Source organism: Scyliorhinus canicula, chromosome 3 (assembly GCF_902713615.1).
Source record: "Scyliorhinus canicula chromosome 3, sScyCan1.1, whole genome shotgun sequence".
Taxonomy (NCBI): Eukaryota; Metazoa; Chordata; class Chondrichthyes; order Carcharhiniformes; family Scyliorhinidae; genus Scyliorhinus; species Scyliorhinus canicula.
The window spans coordinates 35,533,640-35,557,914 of NC_052148.1; the positions used below are offsets into that span (position 1 = coordinate 35,533,640).

General features: G+C 45.5%; 1 protein-coding gene across 2 annotated transcripts in view; it reads left to right on the forward strand.

The window, feature by feature from the left end:
- The window catches only part of immt (inner membrane protein, mitochondrial (mitofilin)), an 86,565-nt gene extending 73,037 nt beyond the window's left edge, over nucleotides 1-13,528 (forward strand). For both annotated transcript variants that reach the window (XM_038793301.1, XM_038793302.1), the window contains 3 exons: nucleotides 6,444-6,575; nucleotides 6,992-7,121; nucleotides 12,681-13,528. In XM_038793301.1, coding sequence (XP_038649229.1) covers nucleotides 6,444-6,575; nucleotides 6,992-7,121; nucleotides 12,681-13,288 — 870 coding nt within the window. In that variant the 3' untranslated portion in view covers nucleotides 13,289-13,528. The remainder of the gene's footprint in view (nucleotides 1-6,443; nucleotides 6,576-6,991; nucleotides 7,122-12,680) is intronic.
- Nucleotides 13,529-24,275: the final 10,747 nt, after the last annotated feature.

The following is a 24,275-nucleotide window of genomic DNA, read 5'->3' on the forward strand; positions in this document are numbered from 1 at the left end:
TGGTTTTGGGTAATGAACCAGGCCAGGTGTTAGATCTGGAGGTAGGTGAGCACTTTGGAAACAGTGACCACAATTCGGTGACCTTTACGTTAGTGATGGAAAGGGATAAGTATACCACGCAGGGCAAGAGTTATAGCTGGGGGAAGGGCAGTTATGATGCCATTAGACATGACTTAGGATGTGTTGGTTGGAGAAGTAGGCTGCAAGGGTTGGGCACACTGGACATGTGGAGCTTGTTCAAGGAACAGCTATTGCATGTTCTTGATAAGTACGTACCAGTCAGGCAGGGAGGAAGAGGTCGAGCGAGGGAACCGTGGTTTACCAAAGAAGTGGAATCTCTAAGGGGCAGCAGGGTAGCATGGTGGTTAGCATAAATGCTTCACAGCTCCAGGGTCCCAGGTTCGATTCCCGGCTGGGTCACTGTCTGTGTGGAGTCTGCACGTCCTCCCCCTGTGTGCGTGGGTTTCCTCCGGGTGCTCCGGTTTCCTCCCACAGTCCAAAGATGTGCGGGTTAGGTGGATTGGCCATGCTAAATTGCCCGTAGTGTCCTAATAAAAGTAAGGTTAAGGGGGGGGGGGTTGTTGGGTTACGGGTATAGGGTGGATACGTGGGTTTGAGTAGGGTGATCATCGCTCGGCACAACATTGAGGGCCGAAGGGCCTGTTCTGTGCTGTACTGTTCTATGTTCTTGTTAAGAGGAAGAAGGAGGCCTATGTGAAGATGAGGCATGAAATTTCAGTTGGGGCGCTTGATAGTTACAAGGAAGCGAGGAAGGATCTAAAGAGAGAGCTGAGACGAGCAAGGAGGGGACATGAGAAGTCTTTGGCAGGTAGGATCAAGGAAAACCCAAAAGCTTTTTATAGGTATGTCAGGAATAAAAGAATGACTAGGGTAAGAGTAGGGCCAGTCAAGGACAGTGGTGGGAAGTTGTGTGTGGAGGCTGAGGAGATAAGCGAGATACTAAATGAATACTTTTCGTCAGTATTCACTCAAGAAAAAGATAATATTGTGGATGAGAATGCTGAGACCCAGGCTATTAGAATAGATGGCATTGAGGTGCGTAGGGAAGAAGTGTTGGCAATTCTGGACAAAGTGAAAATAGATAAGTCCCCGGGGCCGGATGGGATTTATCCTAGGATTCTCTGGGAAGCCAGGGAAGAGATTGCTGAGCCTTTGGCTTTGATTTTTAGGTCATCATTGGCTACAGGAATAGTACCAGAGGACTGGAGGATAGCAAATGTGGTCCCTTTGTTCAAGAAGGGGAGTAGAGATAACCCCGGTAACTATAGGCCGGTGAGCCTAACGTCTGTGGTGGGTAAAGTCTTGGAGAGGATTATAAAAGATACGATTTATAATCATCTAGATAGGAATAATATGATTAGGGATAGTCAGCATGGTTTTGTGAAGGGTAGGTCATGCCTCACAAACCTTATCGAGTTCTTTGAGAAGGTGACTGAACAGGTAGATGAGGGTAGAGCAGTTGATGTGGTGTATATGGATTTCAGTAAAGCGTTTGATAAGGTTCCCCACGGTCGGCTATTGCAGAAAATACGGAGGCTGGGGATTGAGGGTGATTTAGAGATGTGGATCAGAAATTGGCTAGTTGAAAGAAGACAGAGAGTGGTAGTTGATGGGAAATGTTCACAATGGAGTTCAGTTACGAGTGGCGTACCACAAGGATCTGTTCTGGGGCCGTTGCTGTTTGTCATTTTTATAAATGACCTAGAGGAGGGCGCAGAAGGATGGGTGAGTAAATTTGCAGACGACACTAAAGTCGGTGGAGTTGTAGACAGTGCGGAAGGATGTTGCAGGTGACAGAGGGACATAGATAAGCTGCAGAGCTGGGCTGATGGGTGGCAAATGGAGTTTAATGTGGAGAAATGTGAGGTGATTCACTTTGGAAAGAATAACAGGAATGCGGAATATTTGGCTAATGGTAAAATTCTTGGTAGTGTGGATGAGCAGAGGGATCTCGGTGTCCATGTACATAGATCCCTGAAAGTTGCCACCCAGGTTGATAGGGGTGTGAAGAAGGCCTATGGTGTGTTGGCCTTTATTGGTAGAGGGATTGAGTTCCGGAGCCATGAGGTCATGTTGCAGTTGTACAAAACTCTAGTACGGCCGCATTTGGAGTATTGCGTACAGTTCTGGTCGCCTCATTATAGGAAGGACGTGGAAGCCTTGGAACGGGTGCAGAGGAGATTTACCAGGATGTTGCCTGGTATGGAGGGAAAATCTTATGAGGAAAGGCTGATGGACTTGAGGTTGTTTTCGTTAGAGAGAAGAAGGTTAAGAGGTGACTTTAGAGGCATACAAAATGATCAGAGGGTTAGATAGGGTGGACAGCGAGAGCCTTCTCCCGCGGATGGAGGTGGCTAGCACGAGGGGACATAGCCTTAAATTGAGGGGTAATAGATATAGGACAGAGGTCAGAGGTGGGTTTTTTACGCAAAGAGTGGTGAGGCCGTGGAATGCCCTACCTGCAACAGTAGTGAACTCGCCAACATTGAGGGCATTAAAAAATTTATTGGATAAGCATATGGATGATAAGGGCATAGTGTAGGTTAGATGGCCTTTAGTTTTTTTTCCATGTCAGTGCAACATCGAGGGCCGAAGGGCCTGTACTGCGCTGTATCGTTCTATGTTCTAAAAGAAAAACAATATTTAAACTTGTAAATCTCAAACCTAACAATAACAGCTTACATGTATCTTTTAACCCTAACATCCGATTTCCCATTAAGCAGCACGTAAAATGGACATACAACTCTCAATTCCACTTAGGCAGGCTGGCAATAATGGTACTTGCATTTACAGAATATATTCCGGTTGTTAGAGTAGCTCTTTCAGACCCCTTTTCAAAAACTGGTCTCTGTGGCATCTTTTCATGGACACTCCTGGTGACTTTCCAAATCCTTCTGCTCCCACCTGTTCGAATAGGATTCCTTTTCTCTCTCTGAGCTCCGCCTAGCCTTCAAATAATGGTTCTCTCCTGGAGTGTCCAGACTTGAACTCAACATCGCTATCTGAGCTTTTGATTGCCCACTCCCATTTACACAAAAGATCAGGGCCATGCTATGACTATGCAATGCTATGACTATAACTTCAGTCTGAAGGGGCCGGGCCATCCGGAGTTGGTCGCCCCACCACCCAAGAGACCACCTTGGAGGAGAGCTCCGAGTAGACTACTATTGAGGCGTCATCACTATCATCCCCACATCATAATAATGATAATCTTTATTAGTGTCACAAGTAGGCTTAGGTTAACACTGCAATGAAGTTACTGTGAAAAGCCCCTATTTGCCACATTCCGGTGCCTGTTCAGGTACATGGAGGGAGAATTCAGAATGTCCAATTCACTTAACAAGCACGTCTTTCGGGACGGTGGGAGGAAACCGGAGCGCCCGGAGGAAACCCATGCAAACACGAGGACAACGTGCAGACTCCGCACAGACAGTGACCCAAGCCGGGAATCAAACCTGGGTCCTTGGCGCTGTGAAACAATTGTGCTACTCCCTTCCACCAGTGCAGAGGGACGCAGCTCGGTGGACGACATTAGTGGAAAGGCTTCTGGGGCACAGTATAGTGAGCACTCCGCAGTTGCTGATGTACACCAGGTGGAGGCAGGAACACCCAAGGAAGTTAGGTGGATCCCAGGACTCAGCAGAGTCCCAGTCAGATGCTGAGCCTCTGGAAAGGTTATCTCAGAGCTGATGCAGATGATAGGACACGGCTGTGTCATTCATGAGGAGATGTCAGCAACATTTCAGCGAGTGCATTGGAGGAGATGATACCGACAATGCATGGCATCGAGGTCAACACTGCTGGCGTGGAAAGCCTGGAGCACAACATTAGCGTCTTGAGTGGTGGTGCCCAAGGCATTGCTTGGTCTGTGCCGACCATGGCTAAGGGCCTCGATCATATCCAAGTCGAAGAAGAACATGTCCCAGACACACGTGGGCATTAACGAGGCACTGGAGAGCATGGTCCAGTCACTGAGGGGCATCGCTGAGTGTATCAACACCATTGTGCAGGCAATGGAGAGCCACCTGGACTGGTAGAACCAGATGATGCAGAGGCCTCTGGCGCTCACTCCAGTTGGCCCTCCATCCCATGGAGTCCCCCAGGGCCATACAGGCACCATCAAGGAGGAGGAAGTGCTGGAGGCCAATTTGGGGACTGCCACCAAGGAGATGATGGATGTCTCCATTTTTTACGAATCCCCCCTCCTGACACCGGTGCATCTCAAGGGCAGCGGGTGATGCCAGTGACACAGTTAAGTTGGCCTTCCAGAGGTCATTCGCCAAGGGCATCAAAGTCCAGAGGGCATGGAAAGCAGCAGCAGGCTGCCTCCACCTCTGATGTGCATCCTGGGGACAAACGTGGATGTAGCACTACACCATAAAAGATTGTGGGCGCGATTTTCTGCTGCCCACACCGGTTGGGAGAATAGCGGGAGGGCCTCCCGACATTTTTTTGCGACCTCCCGCTATTCCCCCCCCCCCCCCCCCCCCCCCCCAAGCCCGGTCCGACCCACGTCACGAATCGCCGCTCACCGTTTTTTATGGCGAGCGCCGATTCTCCGCAGCCGATGGGCCAAGGGGCCGGGCCTTTACGCCCGTTTTTTCACGGCAGCAAGCACACGGCAGCAAACACACCGTTTGGGACGGTCGTTAAGGCCGCAACGCCGTGATTCCCGGGGTCCCGCTCCTAGCCCCGATGGGGGAGGGGAGAATCGGGTCCCGGGAACGGGCGTGAAGGCTGCCGTGAAACACGGCCAGTTTCACGGCAGCCTTTACGACTCTCCGCATTTGCGGAGAATCTCGCCCTAAGAATCACTGAGGGGACAATTTGGGAGGAGGTGCTGGGGGAGAGAGACTATCTGTGTAGCTAGGGGGAAAGGCAGGACGGGACTGGAGGGATTGGGAGTAGGCCTGTTAGATAGCAACCATTGATTCGTACCCAGCGCCAATCTCGATTTTGGTTTTTGTTGCTATTTAACCGCTGTGCCTGCCGGGCACAACGCAGTAGTTAAACCATGTACTTTTTGTCTACCAGTACACATCTAATTCCCTTAAAACTACCTTTGTTTTCCTAACAATATGGCGAGATTCCTCATTTTATTGTTCTGTTTTGTAGGTTTCTATCTTTTGCAGCCAGATATTTGTTTGTAATTGTCTGGTATGTGAAGCATTTATTCAGTGTATAAGGCAGGGTGAAAGAGAAGCTGGAAGGATAGATGTGTGGTGCAAAAGGAGTTTAGAAATTGATACGTTAATATCAAAACACATGGGGATAATTTAAATTGATAAATATGCCCACCATAAACTGAGAGGCTGAATAATGAATGACTGGCTGGTTTTACTGATTTATGATTCGATCATGACTGCATTGTTTGAGGGTTGGTATAGGAAAATGAGATTGGAATAGATAGGTTCAACACTTGAAATAGAGGAAGATAAATGAAAAAGCAAGACAATAGTTTTGCTTTAGTTAACAATCACAGTCCTGGCAAAATGAACTCCATTCAGTACAATTAAAAATGAAACCTTAAAATGGTCTCAGTTAATGATAGGGAGTTGGGAAGAGTTACAGAACAAAGAGATCTAGGAGTACAGGTTCATAGCTCCTGGGAAGAGGAGTCACAGGTGGACAGGTTGGTGAAGAAGGCATTCGGCATGCTTGGTTTCATTGGTCAGAACATTGAATGCAAGAGTTGGGACGTCTTGTTGAAGTTGTACAAAACATTAGTAAGGCCACATTTGGAATACTGTGTAGTTCTGGTCACCCTATTATAGAAAGAATATTATTAAACTAAAAAGAGTGCAGAAAAGATTTACTAGGATGCTACCAGGACTTGATGGTTTGAGTTATGAGGAGAGACTGGATAGACTGGAACTTTTTTCCCTGGAGCATAGGAGGCTTAAGGGTGATCTTACAGAGGTCTATAAATTAATGAGGGGCATAGATAAGGTAGATAGTCAACATCTTTTCGCAAAGGTAGAAGATTTTAAAAACTAGAGGGCATAGGTTTAAGGTGAGACGGGACAGATACAAAAGGGTCCAGAAGGGCAATTTTGTTCTCACACAGAGGGTGGTGAGTGTCTGGAACGAGGCAGTAGTAGAGGCGGGTACAATTTAGACAGTTACATGGGAAAGATGGGTATAGAGGGCTATGGGCCAAATGCAAGCAATTGGGACTAGCTTAGTGGTTAAAAACTGGACGGAATGGACAAGTTGGGCCGAAGGGCCTGCTTCCATGCTGTAAACCTCAATGACTCTAATACTAACCTTGTCGGCATGCGCTTCTGCAACTGCACATTTTGTTGAATAATATTGGTACTAGCCATGTTACAGACTACTCTATTCCCAAGGTGATGAAAATGAAGGGAAGACGAGAAATGTCAAAATGAACTCAATTGAGTACAATTTTATTTCCAATTTAGGCAGAAGAAGTACGAGAAGTGATGGAGGCCGAGATGCGAACCCAGCTACGCAGACAAGCTGCTGCTCACACTGATCATCTGAGGGAGGTAGTGAAGGTTCAGGAACAGGAAATCAAAGGAAAATATCAGGAGGTAAACTAAACTGGATATTAAGCCACTTGCGGCAAAATAAAATAGTTAATGCTTCAAAGTTTGCTCTTCAAATTATGTCTAATCGCTCCCAAATTACAATAAAAGGGCCTAATTTCCTCTGAAAGCTTTCCTTCTGCTGTATTTTAACAGGTTTAATTTTGAATAAGAGTTTTCGTGTGCGCGCATGCACACATTTCTGACCTTTGACAATCACATCAAAGATTTACCGTTGTCTGGGAAAACTCAATTTCACCCTGGGAAGAACATCACTGTTTTTTCCATTCTGTTCAGCCAAGTAATCCCGAGTGAAATGATCTGTTCAGGGACAATTAAGGTTGAGTTACGGGCAACTTAGTACATTTTTAATATATAATTAAGTTTTATACCACTTGATTGCATTTTCTTCTTTTTTGCAGGAGTTGCAACAAAAGATATCTGACTATGAGATTGAATTCAGGCGCTTGGCTCAGGAACAGCTGGACAATTTCACAATGGATATGAATGCAGCTTACTCCAGGTTGAAGGGTATTGAACAAGCAATGGAAAGTGAGTGATTACTTGTCATTAGCGAGTACTGTATTTTGCCTAACTTTTCCAAGACACTTGGTGAGATGCATTCTTATCACAAGAATTCTTATCACATAATTGTGACAAATCGAATGGTTGAGCACCAAATTAATTCTTCCCAGAGAATTTGATTTTTAAAACCACCATACCTTCTCATAAAGGGCTGCCTGATATTTGTCAAAACATTGCTGGATTTGGTCTCTGGTGTAATGATTATTGTCACTGGGTGGTACAGACTGCATTCTTGTTTTTAAAAAAAAATGACAAGTCAAAATTGAAACGTGGCCCTTTAGGAGTGAGATCATAAAGCACATGTTCATATACAGTGTGGAAACCTTTCCCCGTAGAGGCTGTTAATTTTTGGGACAATTGATGAGACTGAGTTCATAAGATTATCATTTAGGTACAAGTAATAACAGATTTGGAGTTAATGTATAGACGATCTAACAACTACAATGTTATATTTGTATTGTGCCTTTAATGTAATAAAACATCCCAAGGATGGCAGAGCTGGCTTAAGGGGTTTTAATTGCCTACCCCGGTTCCTATATTCCTATGAAAGAGACACTATATGTTGAAAATCAAAATGCACCAAATGCTGGAAAACTGAAATTAACAAGAAGTTAAATGCTGAAAACACAAACAAGTCCGAGAGCACCTGGAAAAGGTTGGGTTAACAATTCAGGGGATCAAATGTTTAGATATGCAGGTTCGAGATTTTGCCAGAAAGGAGATGCAGAGCTTCCCAGTGGAGCCGGCCATCACATTGGTGGAAGAGGTGCTGACAACAGGGGGACTGGAGAAGGGGGTAGTGTCGGTGGTTTACGGAGCTATTTTGAAAGAGGAGAAGGCACCACTGGAAGGGATCAAAGCAAAGTGGGAGGAAGAGTTGGGAGAGGTTATAGAGGAGGGGGTCTGGTGTGAGGTGCTCTGGAGAGTGAATGCCTCCACCTCGTGCGCGAGGTTGGGGCTGATACAGCTGAAGGTGGTATACAGAGCACACTCATGAGGGCAAGGATGAGCCAATTCTTTGAAGGAGTAGAAGATCTGTGTGAACGTTGCCGGGGGGGGGGGGGGGGGGGGGGGGCGCGCTAATCATGTTTATATGTTTTGGTCCTGTCCAAAGCTAGAGGATTATTGGAAGGAGGTTTTTAGGGTTATTTCTAACGTGGTGCACGTGAAACTGGACCCGGGCAGGGCAGCACGGTGGCTCAGTGGGTTAGCACTGCAGTCTCACGGCGCTGAGGTCCCAGGTTCGATCCCGGCTCTGGGTCACTGTCCGTGTGGAGTTTGCACATTCTCCCCGTGTTTGCGTGGGTTTCGCCCCCACAACCCAAAGATGTGCAAGGTAGGTGGATTGGCCACACTAAATTGCCCCTTAATTGGAAAAAATTAATTGAGTATTCTAAATTTATAAAAAAAAACTGGACCCGGGCCCCCGGGAGGCCATACTTGGGGTTTTGGACCAGCCGGAGTTGGTAACGGGCGAGGAGGCAGATGTTGTAGCCTTAGCCTCGTTCATGGCCCGAAGGCGGATCCTGATAGGTTGGAGAGCAACCTCACCACCCTGTGCCCTGGCGTGGCGGGGGGACCTGTTGGAATTCTTGACTCTTGAGAAGGTTAAGTTTCAACTGAGGGGAAGGATGGAGGGGTTCTACAATTCATGGGCATTATTCATTGTGCACTTTCAAGAACTGGATAGCATCGAACATTAGTTGGGGCGGGTGGGTGGAGGGGGGAATGTGTGTGTTAATGGCAATTATGGGTGATTCCTAATTCCTTTTTGTCATTTGTTTGTGTGAACATGCGGGCTATGTTTGGGGTTTGGTGGGAGGATGGGATCGTTGTTATTGATATGGGGATTGACATACTTGTTACTGATTATTGTTTATTGTTGGTGGGTGTAAATTTGGGAGAAAATGTGAAAAAGGAGAATAAAAAATATTTAAAACAAAAAACAATTCAGGGGGTCAATATCCACTGCAAAACTTGCAGATGAACAGATCTGAGGAAAAGGAGATTGGGGAGAGGAAATTGGTCTGTGATTTGGTGGAGGTCAGTCAGGAGATGATTGATTAACAGATTTGGTCTGTGATTTGGTGGAGGTCAGTCAGGAGATGATTGATTAACAGATTTGATAATGGTATGACAGAAGGAGATGACCATTGGTGAAAAAAAAATTATCTTGGGATATGTATATAGCTACATCAGAAGCGCAGAGGGTGAGAGAATGCTCCAGTGATTTGGGAGCATGATGGAAGAAAAAGGCAAGTGACAACAGGGATATGGACTGACGCAGGATGCCTATTCTGTATTATAAGTAAAAAGCAAAAATAATGTTGGGGTGAAAACATGCACAATTACAGATAGGAAATGGCTTTCTAAATTTTTGACAACAAGCTAGCTAAAGAGCTGAGCAGATAGGAATTACCATCTCATCTCCAACCTCCCTTTCCTCTCCCAAGGCTTTCAATATGTTCTCACCTTCCAAGTCAGTTCACATCTTTCTGGAGCTCTGTGTTTGAATCCTTCCAATCAGGATTCTAACCCTGTCACAATACTGAAACAGATCTTGTAAAAGTCACAAATGACATCCTATTTGACTGTGGTAAAGGTCAACCTTCCCTTTTTATCTCTTAACCTGTCTACAGCCTTTGACATAGGTGATCACACCATCCTTTCACAACTGCTGTGCAACTTGATGAGACTGGTCTCGCCTGGTTCCATTTTAATCCATCTAATCTTAGCCAGTGAATCACTTGCAATGGCTTCTCTTTCTTGGTCCCCTATTTCTCATCTATCTGCTGTTCCTCGGTGACAACATCCAAAAGCGCACTGTTTGTTTTCACATGAACGTTGACAATTTCCAGCTCTACCTCACCACCCCTTCCCTCAACTCCTACATTGTTGTTAAATTATCAGACTGCCTATCAGGCATCCATTACTGATGAGCAGAAATTTCCTCCAATTAAATCTTGTGAACACTGAAGCCAGTGTTTTTGGTCTCTGCTCCAAGCCCTGACTACTGACTCCATCCCTCTATCACTGGCAGCAGTCTGAGATTAAGACTATTTCTTCACAACCATTGGGGGTCATGTTTGATCCTGAGACGAGCATCTGACCTTCTATTTATGTAATCACTGAGATTGCCTTTTGCCAACACCATAACTTTGCCGCTGCCTATGCGCATCTGCTGCTGAAACTCTGATACATTCTTTTGTTATCATAGAACCATAGAATTTACAGTGCAGAAGGAGGCCATTCGTCCCATCGAGTCTGCACCGGCCCTTACAAAGAACACCCTATTCAAACCTACATATCTACCGTATCCCAGTAACCCCCACGTAAACTTTTTTGGACACTAAGGACAATTTAGCATGGCCAATCCACCTAACCTGCACATCTTTGGACTTTGGGAGGAAACCGGAGCGCCTGGAGGAAACCCACGCAGACCTGGGGAGAACGTGCAGACTCCACACAGACAGTGACCCAGCCGGGAATTGAACCTGGGACCCTGGAGCTGTGAAGCAACTGTGCTAACCACTATGCTACCTTGCTGCCCACGGTACCTTTTTTAAAAATAAATTTCGAGGACCCAATTATTTTCTTTTCCAATTAAAGGGCAAATTAGCGTGGCCAATCCACCCAAACTGCACATCTTTGGGTTGTGGAGGTGAAACCCACGCAGACACGAGGAGAATGTGCAAACTCCACACGGACAGTGACCCAGGGCTGGGATTGAACCCGGGTACTCAGCGCATTTTTTTGTCACTTTTACACTTGACTTTTTTTTTAACTCGTTCATGAGATGTGGGCACCGCTGGTTCGGCCAGCATTTATTGCCCATCCCTGAGGACATTGCAAGAGTCAACCGCACTGCTGTCGGTCTGTAGTCACATATAGGCCAGAACAGGTAAGGACAACAGATTTCCTTCCCTAAAGGATATTAATGAACCAGATGGGTTTTAACGACAATCGACAGTGGTTTGTTTCATGGTAATCGTTAGACTTTTAATTCCAGATTTTATTTTTTATCAAGTTTAAGTTTCACCATCTGCCATGGTGGGATTCAAATCTGGTCCCCAGAGCATTACCCTAGGTCTCTGGATTACGAGTCCAGTGACATTACCAATGTAATTTAATTGCTGAAAGTTGGTATGCAAGTACAACATGTAATAAAAAAGGAAAATGGAATTCTAGCAAATTTATTGCAAAGGGAATGGAGTATAAAAGCAGAGAAGTGGTGTTGCAATTGTTTAGGATGTTGGTGAAACCACATCTGGAGTATTGTTTCCAATTTTGATCTCCTTATTTGAGGAAGGATGTGGTGCATTGGAGGCAGTTCGGAGGAAGTTCACCAGATTGATTCCGGGTTCCCGTATGAGGAGAGATTGAACAGTTTGGGCTTGTACTCGCTGGAGCTTAGAAGAATGATAGGGGATCTGATCAAGGTATATAAAATATTAAGAGGGATTGATAAAGTAAACGTAGACCAATGTTCCTCCTTGTGAGCAATCTAGAATGAGAGATCACAGATACAGGTTGAGAGGTGGTAGATTTAAACTGAGGTAAGGAGGAACTACTTCCTCGCAGAGGGTGATGAATTTGTGGAACTTGCTGCCCCATATTGTGGTGGAGTCAGACTCACTAAATGGTTTCAAGAGGAGATAGATATATTTCTCATTAAAAAACGGGTTAAAGGGATATGGACAACAGATAGGGAGGTAGATTTGCGACCAGGAAGAGATCAGCCATGGCCTGATTCAATGGCGGAGCAGACTCGAAGAGCTGAATTGTCTACTTCTGCTCCTAATACCTATGTACTACTACGCCATGGCCTCCCCTCCAATATATTCAAGGCTAGTTTCCCACATTCTTCCCTCTAAATCTGAGGTCATCCAAAACTCTGTTGCTAAGGTCTTTATGCACCAAGTCTTGTTTACTCATCCCCTTGTGCTTACTGACTTACAGTGGCTTATGGATGTTGATTTTTAAACTTCTGATCCTTGTTTCAGATCCTTCCAGTACCATACCCCATCTCTGTAATTTCCTCCCACTCCACAACCCTTTGAGATATCTACCCTCCGCTATTTCTGCCCTCTTGTGTATTCCTGATTTTAATCACTTCACCATTGGTGACCATGCCTTCAGTTGCCTGGACCTCAATATCTGAAATAGCCCAGCTTACACCTCTCTGCTTCTCCACCTTGCTTTCCTCTTTTTATGACACCAATTAAACTTGGGTAATAAAGTATGCTTTTTTGTCATCTGACCTACTTATCTCCTTACGTGGGTCGGTGTCATAAACTGTTTTATAGTACTCCTGTGAAGTGATTTGATCTGTTTTCTTGCATTTAAAGATACTTTACAAGTATAAATTGTCGTTGAATAGGAAAAAGCAATCCAACCTGTTCGAGCACCCAACTATAGAAAATATGAATTGAGCTGTAACATGGTTACTCGTTGTTTCTCATACAATATATATCTATAATTAAAAGTTTAGTGTTTTCATTAACTATGAATGTTGCTTCCTTTTAGGTCATGCAGTTGCTGAAGAGGAGGCTAGAAAGGCCCATCAACTCTGGCTCTCCATAGAAGCTTTGCAATACACACTAAAAACAGCCTCTGGTGATAATCTGACAGAACCTCTACAGAAAGCCCTAGAAGCTGTTACAAATAGCTGTGGAGATGATCAGTTCACACAGGCCTTAGTTAAAGCTCTTCCTCAAGAGTGTCTCTCCCGTGGCGTGTACAGTGAGGAGGCATTACGTCATCGGTTCTATGCAGTACGGAAAATAGCACGGCGTGTGGCCATGATAGATGAGACGAGAAATAGCCTCTATCAATATTTCCTGTCCTACCTGCAGTCCTTCCTATTAATGGAGCCCCAAGTAGCAAAGCCCCCTGAGGAACTTAACCTTGAAGACCTAGACACATTTAGACTGTTATCGTACGCTTCATTCTGCATTGAACATGGCGACTTAGAGCTTGCAGCTAAATTTGTCAACCAACTGCGTGGAGAACCGAGAAGGGTGGCACGAGACTGGCTGACAGAAGCTCGTGTGACCCTTGAAACAAAGCAAATTGTAGAAATCCTTTCAGCTTATGCCAATGCAGTCGGTTTGGGTACCACACAAGTTCAATAATTCAGCAGGTAATGACAGAAAAATGGAGTCCAACCATGTAAGCACTATGTTACTGACTTCACTGACTTGTTCCAGTGTATTTCCAGTAGATGGTATAAGTTGTTGGGAATGTGTGTTTGTAATTTGGTATAATAGATTTATGGATTGGACTTTGTAATTGAACCAAATAATAATTTCAAGTCATTGTATGTTAATTTTTCCCTTCAGATGCATATCAATAAAACAAATTTAAACAATGAATGGAATATTTATATTGATGTATTGAATTAAGTATGACCAGTTACGAGTTCAATATAGTGAATCATCTGCCGATGTGTCCCGAGATTCTGTTTTCTCTCTGCGTATGATCAGCCAAGGTTGGTTACTCATTGATTTTGAATGACCTAAATATGTTGAAAAATTGGGTTGGTAGAGATGAGTTGAGAAAGAGTAAAGAAACTGACCATCTGAACGTCCGGGAAGAAGCAGCTAAAGGCCATCAACCATTATGAACCTAGTTATTATGTTCTCAATAATACAATGAATTGAGGTGTTATAGATTTATTGGTGCACAATACGTGCAATGGTACTTAAATACTTAAAAGGTAGTATTTACAATCATGGTGATTGGGGATTCAAGCTTGTTACAGTGCTAAGCTCAGTATCCTCAGCCTTTCTGACCCCAAAGACTCATTTAAAAACTGTCTGATTTATGCATTTTGTATGCCCTCTGTGGCCATCTATACCATTCATGACTACATACGTAAATTAAAGATAAAAGACAACTCTATATGTGGAGAATTTAATTGATTTGTCCTTTAGTCCTCATTGCTCTTTTTAAAAAAAAATTAGATTACCCAATTATTTTTTTCAATTAAGGGGCAATTTAGCATGGCCAATCCACCTACTCTGCACATTTTTGGGTTGTGCGGGCGAAACCCACGCAGACACGGGGAGAATGTGCAAACTCCACACAGACAGTGACCCAGAGCCGGGATCGAACCTGGGACCTCAGCGCCGTGAGGCGGTTGTGCTAACCACTAGGCCACCGTGCTGCCCTCTCCTTGCTCTTTCAAACCATCACTTATGCTCTTGGTTACATCGCCCCACTCTGCCCCAGCGTGAGTTTATCTGCTGCTGAAATCGTCATCCTTCCCGTTATTATCTGTGGACTTGATTATTTTAACATATACCTGGCTGGCCTTCCTAGTTCTATCCTCCGCAAACTTGTACTTGTGCTGTCAGTGTCCTAACCCGCACTGTTCAACTCGCCTATCTCCCTTGTGCCCACTGATCTACATTTGACTCCTGGATAAGCAACATAATTTTAAAATTCTCATTCTTGTTTTGAAATTCCTCAATGATCTTGCCCCTCCCTACCTCTGTGATCTTCTCCAGCCCTACAGTACGCCCTCTGGCCTCTTTAGCATTCCTGTTTTACTTCCTTCAGTTGCCAAGGTCCTAAGCTCTGAAATTCCCTCCTGAAATCTCGTCCCTCTCTGTCCCTCTTTTCACTCCTTAAAATTTACCTCTGACCATGGTCATCTGGCCTAATATCCTCGTGTCAAATTTGGGTTAAGACATTTTAAATCAACTTGGGACATTTTATTACGCTAAAGGCACGAGATCAATAACGTTTTAGAACATAGAACATACAGTGCAGAAGGAGGCCATTCGGCCCATCGAGTCTGCACCGACCCACTTAAGCCCTCACTTCCACCCTATCCCCATAACCCAATAAACCCTCCTAATCTTTTTTGGTCACTAAGGGCAAATTATCATGGCCAATCCACCTAACCTACACGTCTTTGGACTGTGGGAGGAAACCGGAGCACCCGGAGGAAACCCACACAGACACAGGGAGAACGTGCAGACCGTCCGCACAGACAGTGACCCAAGCCTGGAATCGAACCTGGGACCCTGGCGCTGTGAAGCCACGGTGCTAATCACTTCTGGTACCGTGCTGACCTTAGTTTTTGCTTAATAAGCTCTTGTTGAGCCCTTTGATCGAGAGTTTAATTTGTTTCAGATATTTTTATACATTTTTTTTCATTGCTTCGTCCTGAAACTGGCCCAATAACCTCATGGTACGTTAAATCGACTTACAGGCAAAAGCTAAAGATTACGTTTTAGCATTGTTGAAGAGAAAATCTATCAAAGTATAACATTAATAGACTTCATTTGGGATAGTCTGATGTTTCTTGATGCTCAATATGTCCAAACAATGCAGAACACTAATGAAAAAAGTCAATAGTCTGAATGATTTCTCTTTCCTCATTTAGTATCACAGGACACTTCAGGCTATTTCTAATGTATTAATAGTTCAAGCAACAGACGACTTTGACATCAAGCACTGGAGTAATGGAAATCTTTCCAGTATGATTGGGCTGTGAAGATGGAAGGAAACCTATTAACGTGTTCAAGCATCTCTTGCTGGTGAACTGGTCAGCAACATTGATTGGAGTTGGGGAGGAATGCACTCGCATCATTCCACCTAAGATTTTTGAAAATAAATTTAAAGTGGCCAATTCTTTTTTTTTTCCAATTAAGGGGCAATTTAGCATGGCCAATTCATCTACGCTGCATATCTTTGGGCTGTGGGACCCACGCAGACACTGGGAGAATGTGCAAACTCCATATGGACAGTGACCTGGGGCCGGGATGAAACCCGGGTCCTTGGCACCGTGAGGCACACTCCAGCTAAAATAAAATATTTGGTGCCCCAATAGTGAAAATGGTACTTTGCCATGTTTTAGTAATTACAAAGAAACAAGGCACAAAAGGTGCCAGCTGAAGATGAACAATCTAGAATAATCCGACCTCTTGTTCTGTAGTTTTGAGTACAGAAGACATATTCTTAGGGCTGCACAGTAGTTAGCACTTCTGCCTCACAGCTCCAGGAACCCGGGTTCAATTCCAGCCTTGGCTGACTATGTGGAGTTTGCACTTCCTCCCGTGTCTCTGTGGATTTCCTCCTGGTGCTCTGGTTTCCTCCCACAGTCCAAAGATGTGCAGGTAAGGGGGCAGTTAAGAGTCAACCACATTGCTGTGGGTGTGGACTTGTATGTAAGCCAGACCAGGTAAGGACGACAGATTTCCTTTCCTGAGGACATTAGTGAACCAGATGGGTTTTTACGACAATTGACAATGGTTTCATGGTCATCATTTCATTAGACTTTTTTAATCCCAGATTTTTATTGAATTCAAATTTCACCATCTGCAGTGGGGGGTTTTGAACCCGGGTTCCCAGAGCATTATTCTGGGTCTCCGGTTAACTAGTCCAGTGACAATACCACTATGCCATCACCTCCCATACCTGAATGATTGAAGATTAAAATAAGGAGGAAATATCAGGTTCATACATAAGCAGAGAACTACGCTGAATACAAAACATTACAGAGGAGAACTGAGTGGCAGATTATGAGAATAGATAAGCAAGTAACAGAAAAGGGACATCTTTTATGAACGCAGTAACATTTCTGAACCTATACAAGAACAATTGAAATTGCCCACACTATCCTCATTCTAAAGGTTCAAAGGAAGGGTGACCAATTGGGGACTGAAAGATTTTGGAGGTAGTAGGCATAGTTGAGCAAAATGAATGTTTTCTGCCTAAAGAAGGGAATGTTGCCAATGTCGCATTAAAAGTGGAGTAGGGAAATTGGATAGGATACAAAAGAGGAGGTTAAGGCTAGCAGCGCTCAAATGTTGAAAAGTTCCCTGCTTTGTAAGGGATGCATGTTAGGTTGCTGAAAGGAGGATAAAAATTGTGGAGATTCTGACCACAACCTTCCAATCCTCCTTAGATATATGGGAGTCGCGCTGGAGGACTGGAAAATTGCAAATATACTCCTGCTTTAAAAAAAGATCAATTAACCCAGCAACTGACTGACCAAGGGAGAACTTGTAGCCACCTGGGGTGGCCATGTCCCGATTTCAAAATGGACACTCGCAAAGAGTGCAGGGAAAAACGGACAACACTAGAGAAAACAAGCGGGTGCAAGGTTTCCTGTGTATTAAGATTTGCAGAACCCAGACAGAACTGAAACCAATAGCCATTAGCATATTAATGAGCTATCTCCGGGGACAAAAAGGAAATATTGAAACAATCGAGACCAAGACAGACTCCCCGGCGCCAGTGGGAGCTAAAACAAAGGCAGGCCAATGGTTACATAGGGCCCGCCCAACGATCAGGGAACACCTCTGGTATTGGAGAAAATCAATACGAACGATTGGGACATGGTCCAATTAATTGGGACCAAGTCCAGGGTCCGCCCAGAAGGGCGCGAAACCCCTGGGGACTATAAAACAGAGTCCCCAAGGTCAGTTTGCTCTCTTACTCTTCTCTTACCCTGACTCCTCCATCTTCAACTTGGCATTTGGCTCTCAGCAACGAGAGGCCGCCAAGCACCAACCAAGTAAGTCTAAGGTCAATGCACGTTACGAGATAGACGCTCCTAGCTACTATTCCGTATTAGTTCGAAGCCAGCAGTATCAGAACCGGACAACTGCTATTGTTCCTCTGCCTGAGTGGGCCACACGATGCTAAATATAGGTTTTTAGTAGTAGTGGTAGTTTAGCGAATAGAGTTTATGCATGAGTAATAATTGACTGTGTGTGTAAATAAATGTATATTGATTTCAAACTTACTAACTGGTGTATTGAGTCATTGATCAGTACTTGACTTTGAACCCTGTGGTGGTATCAGAAAGATACCTGGCGACTCTTGAGCAAAGGTAATTAAAACAGAGCAAATTAAGGGAAGCATAACGAGCAACAAACTTAATAACAGGAGAAAATAATTGGCACATGGAAAAACATGGGTTGATAAATTAAAGTTAGCGCTGATTTGTTAAAGGCAAAATTGTGTTAGAGTAAGTTGAGTATTTTTGATGAAGTAATGGAAAAGGGTGGATGGAAGGTGGTGTGGTTTAAGATGTGTATTTGGACTTTCAAAAGTACCACATGATAAATCTTGTTAACAAAGTTGATGTCTGTGGAATTAAAGAAGTATAGAAACATAAGAGTGGTTACATCACAGACAACCATTCAGCCCTTCATATCTGTGCTGGCTCTCTGCAAGAGCAACTCAGCTGGTCCCACTCTCCCATTCTTTCCTCACCCCTGATGTTTTTCTTTCTGATAATTATTTAATACCCTGTTCTGTTGAGAGCCACAACCGAATCATGGCGTTGCAGATCCTAACCGCTGTTTTTTAAAAAAGTTTTCTCTCGTGCCATCTTTGGATCTTTAGCCATTTATTTTTTATTGGTGTCCTCTGGTTCTTGACCCCTTTGCGACTGGGAACAGTTTCTCCCCATCTACTCTGTCCTGCTCCCCCCTGATTTTGAATGCCTACAAAATCTCTTCTGAACCTTCTTTTCTTGAAAACTACTCCAGCATCTGAAATCAATCCACGTACACTGAAGTCCCTCACCCCTGAAACCATGGGTGGGATTCTCCGCCCCGCCACGCCACATTTCTGCCCCGACAACCGGCGGGATTCTCCGTTAGGCCAGCCAGTCAATGGGTGTTTCCCATTGTGGGGCAGCCCCACGTCGTCGGGAAACCCTGGGATCCGGCTTAACGGAGAATCCCGCCCCAAAGTCTTTTCTACACCCTCATGCCTTCACATTGTTCCTACAGCATGGTGCCCAGAATTGGACACAGCATTCCAGTTGTAGCTGAACTTTCATAAAGATTTTCCAAAGCTTATGCCTCTAGCCCAGGGTTTTCTTGTTTTAATATATTTTATTGCAAACATTCAAAAGTACAAAAACATAAATAAATCAAAGAACGTTCTCCACACCTCCCAGTTCACAGTTTGTGCAAGTTTTCACCCACCCACCTCACGATGAACAATTCCTCAAACATGGTCATGAACAGTCGTCACCATGTCTCCGCAGATCCCCTTAATTCAAACTTGCTCTTTTCCAGCTACAGAAAGTCGTACAGGCCCCCCAGCTAGGCCGCCATCCCTGGTGGCGTTGCTGATCGACTTTCCAACAGAATCCTTCGCCAGGCAATAAGAGAGGTGAAGGCCACAACGTCGGCCTTCCTCCCCTCCATCAACACTGGCATTTCCAACACCCCAAAAATCGTCACCATAGGGTCTGGCCCGGCCTCTACCCCCACGGTCTTCGATAGTGTCCCAATCATCCCCTCCCAGTATTTCTCCAACTTCTCACAGCTCAAGAATATATGCACATGATTTGCTGATCCACACTTCTCACACTCATCTGCCACTCCCTGGAAGAACCCATTTATCCTGCCTGAGTCATATGCACCACCTTAAACTGATTCAAATTCATCCTCGCACACGAGGAAGTCGAATTCACCCTACACATCGCCTCACTCCACATTCTCCATCCTATCTCCCCCACACCACCCCAGCGCCTCCCATTTCTCCTTAATCCTCACCATCTGCGCTCCCCCTGCTCTCCCAACCACCCGTATATATCCCCAATTGTACCGTCCCCTTCCAAATCCGGGAGCAGCAACCACTCCAACAGGTATACTCCGGCAACTTGGGAAACCCTCTCCATTCCTTCCGCGCAAAGTCACTCACTTGCATATATCTGAACTCACTTGCATATACCTGAACTCGCCCCTTTCGAAGCTCCATTCTCTCCCACAGCTCTTCCAGATTTAAAATATAAATCCCTCATCCTCACCAGCCACACTTCTCTCCACCTCCTATACATGCCATTTGTCTCCCCTGGCTTAAACCCATGGTTCCCACACAGCGGTGTTAGCACCGACATCCCCATCATCCTGAAGTGTCGCCTCAATTTGTTCCACACCCTAATGGTGGCCTGTATGACCAGGCTCTCCGTGTACCTCCTAGGTGCCAGTGGAAGCACCGTGGTCACCATGGCCCTCAGGCTGGATTCCCTACAGGATTCCTCATCCATCCTAATCCACTCAAACACCTCTCCTGCCCACCACCACCTCACATTCTCCACATTTGCCGCCCAATAATAGTGCAACAGATTTGGTAATGCCAACCACCCTTTCTGCCTCTGTAGTAGGGCCCTCTTCACCCTATGTACCTTCCTCGCCCATATAAACTCTGAACTCGCTGCATCCACTTTCCAGAAAAAGGCCTTCGGAATGAAGATTGGGGGGTTTGGAATACAAACAGGATCCGCGGCAGAACATTCATTTTTACCATCAGACCACCCCCCCCCCCCCCCCCCCAGTGTCAGGTGAAATGTAACCCATCTCCTAAGTGCTCCCTAACCTCCTCATACAACTTTGGCAGGTTCCATTTGTACATTTTTGCCCACTCCCCCGTCATATGAACCCCTGAATACCTAAACCTGTCTCTGGCTACCCTAAATGGCAACACCCCCAGATTGGCTCCCCGACCCACATTCACCGGAAACACCTCACTCTTTCCGACATAGTTTATAGCCTGAGAAGGCCCTAACCCTAACCTCTCTAATATTTCCATAATTCTCCTCATACTCCCTAATGGATCCGATACGAACTACAGCAGGTTGTCTGCGTACAACACCAGGTGTCAATCCCCTGCCACTCAGCTGACCTCCTAAGGCCATCGCCAAGGGCTCTATCGCCAGCGCGACCAACAGACACCCTTGCCTCATTTGCCTATGTAACCTGAAGCTCCTTAAATGCATATCATTTGTCCCTACATTCGCCACCGTGGCCACATACAACAGACACACACAAGCCACAAACCTTGGCCCAAACCCAAACCGTCCCAAAATCTCAAACAGGTACCACTACTCCACCCGGTTGAAGCCCTTCTCCGGGTCCATAGAGACCACTACCTCTAGTACCCGTCCCTTTGACAAGGTCATGATCACATTTAATAACCGCCTAATGCTACTGGAAAGTTGCCTGCCCTTTATAAAACCCATTTGGTCCTCTGCGACCACCCCTGGAAAGTATCCTTTCATCCTCCCCATCACTAACATAGCCAACACTTTCACATCTGTGTTTAACAATGATATGGGCCTATATGACCCACTCTCCAGCGGGTTCTTCCTCTTCTGCGGGATTAGCTTGATCAACACCTGGGCTAATGCCTCCTGCAGCTCCCCCTTCTCCAGCACCTCATTAAACATCCCCAATAAGTGTGGTCCCAACTCATTCACAAACCCCTTCTAGAACTCGGCTGGGTTAACCGTCCAGCACTGGGGCCTTCCCCGAGTTCTCACCCAGTTTACGGTCTCTAATGAAGTCATTGGCCTCCTCTGGGGTTTCAAAATAGTACTCCCGGCTTTCAAAACTCACCCAGAGTTTCACTGGGTACAGTACCACAAAAGAGATCTGTCTTCGGTAAAGAACCATTTTGACCTTGTTGAATCCGGCGCACCTATTCGCCAGCTCTGCTCCAATGTCCTGATAGATTTGGATCCTGTTCCCCTCCCATTCAGTTCTGTTTCTCCCTGGCCCAGGATCTTCTCCTTCTCCACATATTTATGCTATCATCGCCCCTGGCGGCTCTTCCGTTCTTGGCTTCTGCCTTAGGGAGCTATGCGCCCTATCCAACTCTGAGGCCTTGACCAGCACCCCCTCTGCCTCCAGCCCCGCCAGCATCCTTGAGATGTATCTCGTAGCGCTTGTGCCTTCCACACCTTCAGGCAAGTCAGCAATACCCAGATTCTGCCTTCTGAATGTATTCTCCTGCTCCTCTACCTTTGCCCTTAACGACTTGCAAGGTCATCCAGGAGCCCCACCTCCGGCTTCAATGCCACATTGTGGTCTGACGTCACCCTCTCCATCTCCCAGTCCTGTGACCTCGGTGCCTCCAAGCGCTTCTTGACTCTCTCCATCGATCCTTACAAGGGCGCTACCACTCCATTGATGGCCTTTGACCAATCTTCCTGCATCCTCTTTTGCTGCTGGTGGAACTCCTCTCTAATAAACGCCATCAGCTGCTCCACCTGGGCTTCTGCAACTTGCGACAACCTTCCCCCTCTGCCATGTTGCTGCTGTGCCACAGGTCTCCTCCAGCTCCTTGGCCAGGTCTTTTAACCAGCAGACGTGCCACTCACGAGGGAACCTCTCACCTCCTGCTGCACTTTCCCAAAGAAATTCCTCTGCTTTCAAGTAAAAAGAGCTAAAACCAATGCCGTTGAGCTGGAGCTACCTTGTGTGCGACCACTCACTCCATGGCCGCCATCATAAGTCCCTCTAGCCCAGGATTTTTATGCCTTTATAACCACTTTTTTAACCTGTCCTGCCACCTTTAGTTTGTGCACTTACAACCCTCAGGTCCCTTTGCTCCAGAACCCCATTAGGGATTATTTGGTTTATTTTATATTGCTCCTCCTTGTTCCTCCCACCAGAATGTACAATTTCACATCTCGGAGGTGATCTGCCATGGATTTGCCCACTCCACCAGCATGCTTTTGTCCTTGTGAAGTCTACGGGTTGTATTTACCTAAAATTGCAGAATGCTGGATCAGGCGAGAAAAGCTTAGCTCGGTGGGCTAGACAGCTGGTTTGTGATGTAGAACAAGGCCAGCAGCACGGGTTCAATTCCCGTATCAGCAGGGAATTCTGAATTCTCCCTCTTGCGTACCCGAACAGGCGCCACAATGTGGCGACTAGAGGCTTTTAACAGTAACTGGTGAAATACATGAGAAGACATTTGGCAGGTGAGTTTTAGTGCAAAAGATGTGTGAAGCAATTCATCTTTGATAGTTCCTTCAGTGCGCCCTGGTAGCTGCCTCAGTGTCACTGGATACACTACTGATCCTATTTCCCGTTGCAAGTCTCAGCAGTGCTTTCCACTTCTGGGCCACCTCAACATCATACTAGAAATGCAGCAATTTCTCCTCCACAAAAATGTATATCTGATGCAGCGATACTTCAAAAATCCACTTAAGGTTAGAGTGCCTCTTTTTCAGCCAGCCCAGACACAATGAGCTGAATTGATAGCCTCTTTCTGCACCGTAATGTTTCAGAGCTGTGGAAGCCTGTCGCTTTAACCTTTAGGGTGCTGTCCAAGGATCAACCATCTTCAGCTACTTTGTTACTGACCATCCTTCTGCCATAAGGAGAGATTGTTGGACTGTTTTTCCACATCTGTATTCTGGTGTTTTAAGTAATGAGATGAACACTCACAGGGTCAGGTTTTTAAGCAAGATAGTTCACAATTCCAGTATGAGTATCCCTCTTATGGTGAATTGTGCATCCAACAAAAAGGGAAAAAAGTTTTTAATCTTTGCTTCTCATTTATTGATCACATTGAAAAGTAAATGTACACTAGTCTGTGGAGTGCAGTTTTTTAGAATAAAACAATGCCCTATACTCGTGCAAGACGTTATTGGCTGCAAGATAAAGAAATGGCTAATTTATTGTCCGCTGATCCTCAGGATGGGACTGATGCCTGTCTCAAGCCAGTTGCACTGCAGGAGTCTATTCCATGCTGGGTTTTCTCTGAGCTGGTCGACAGGTCAGTTTGCAGTTAATGAAAATGGCCACTTGGAATTTATACACCAAAATCTGGCTGCTCTTCCTCCAACTCTCCAAAAGTGGCCTTCTGCAGTTATTCTTTGCCCACATATTGGAATTACTTCAAACCTACAGCAAAGCATCTCTTGCTCATCGCTCTCTGGAGTCGTTCCTGCTCAACTGCTGATGCTATTCAGGGATTACGGTGAGCAGCACGGTAGCATTGTGGATAGCACAATCGCTTCACAGCTCCAGAGTCCCAGGTTCGATTCCGGCTTGGGTCACTGTCTGTGCGGAGTCTGCACATCCTCCCCGTGTGTGCGTGGGTTTCCTCCGGGTGCTCCGGTTTCCTCCCACAGTCCAAAGATGTGCAAGTTAGATGGATTGGACATGATCAATTGCCCATAGTGTCCAAAATTTCCCTTAGTGTTGGGTGGGCTTACTGGGTTATGGGGATAGGGTGGAGGTGTTAACCTTGGGTAGGGTGCTCTTTCCAGGAGCCGGTGCAGATTCGATGGGTCGAATGGCCTCCTTCTGCACTGTAAATTCTATTACAAAAGGATAACGCCTCAGGGAC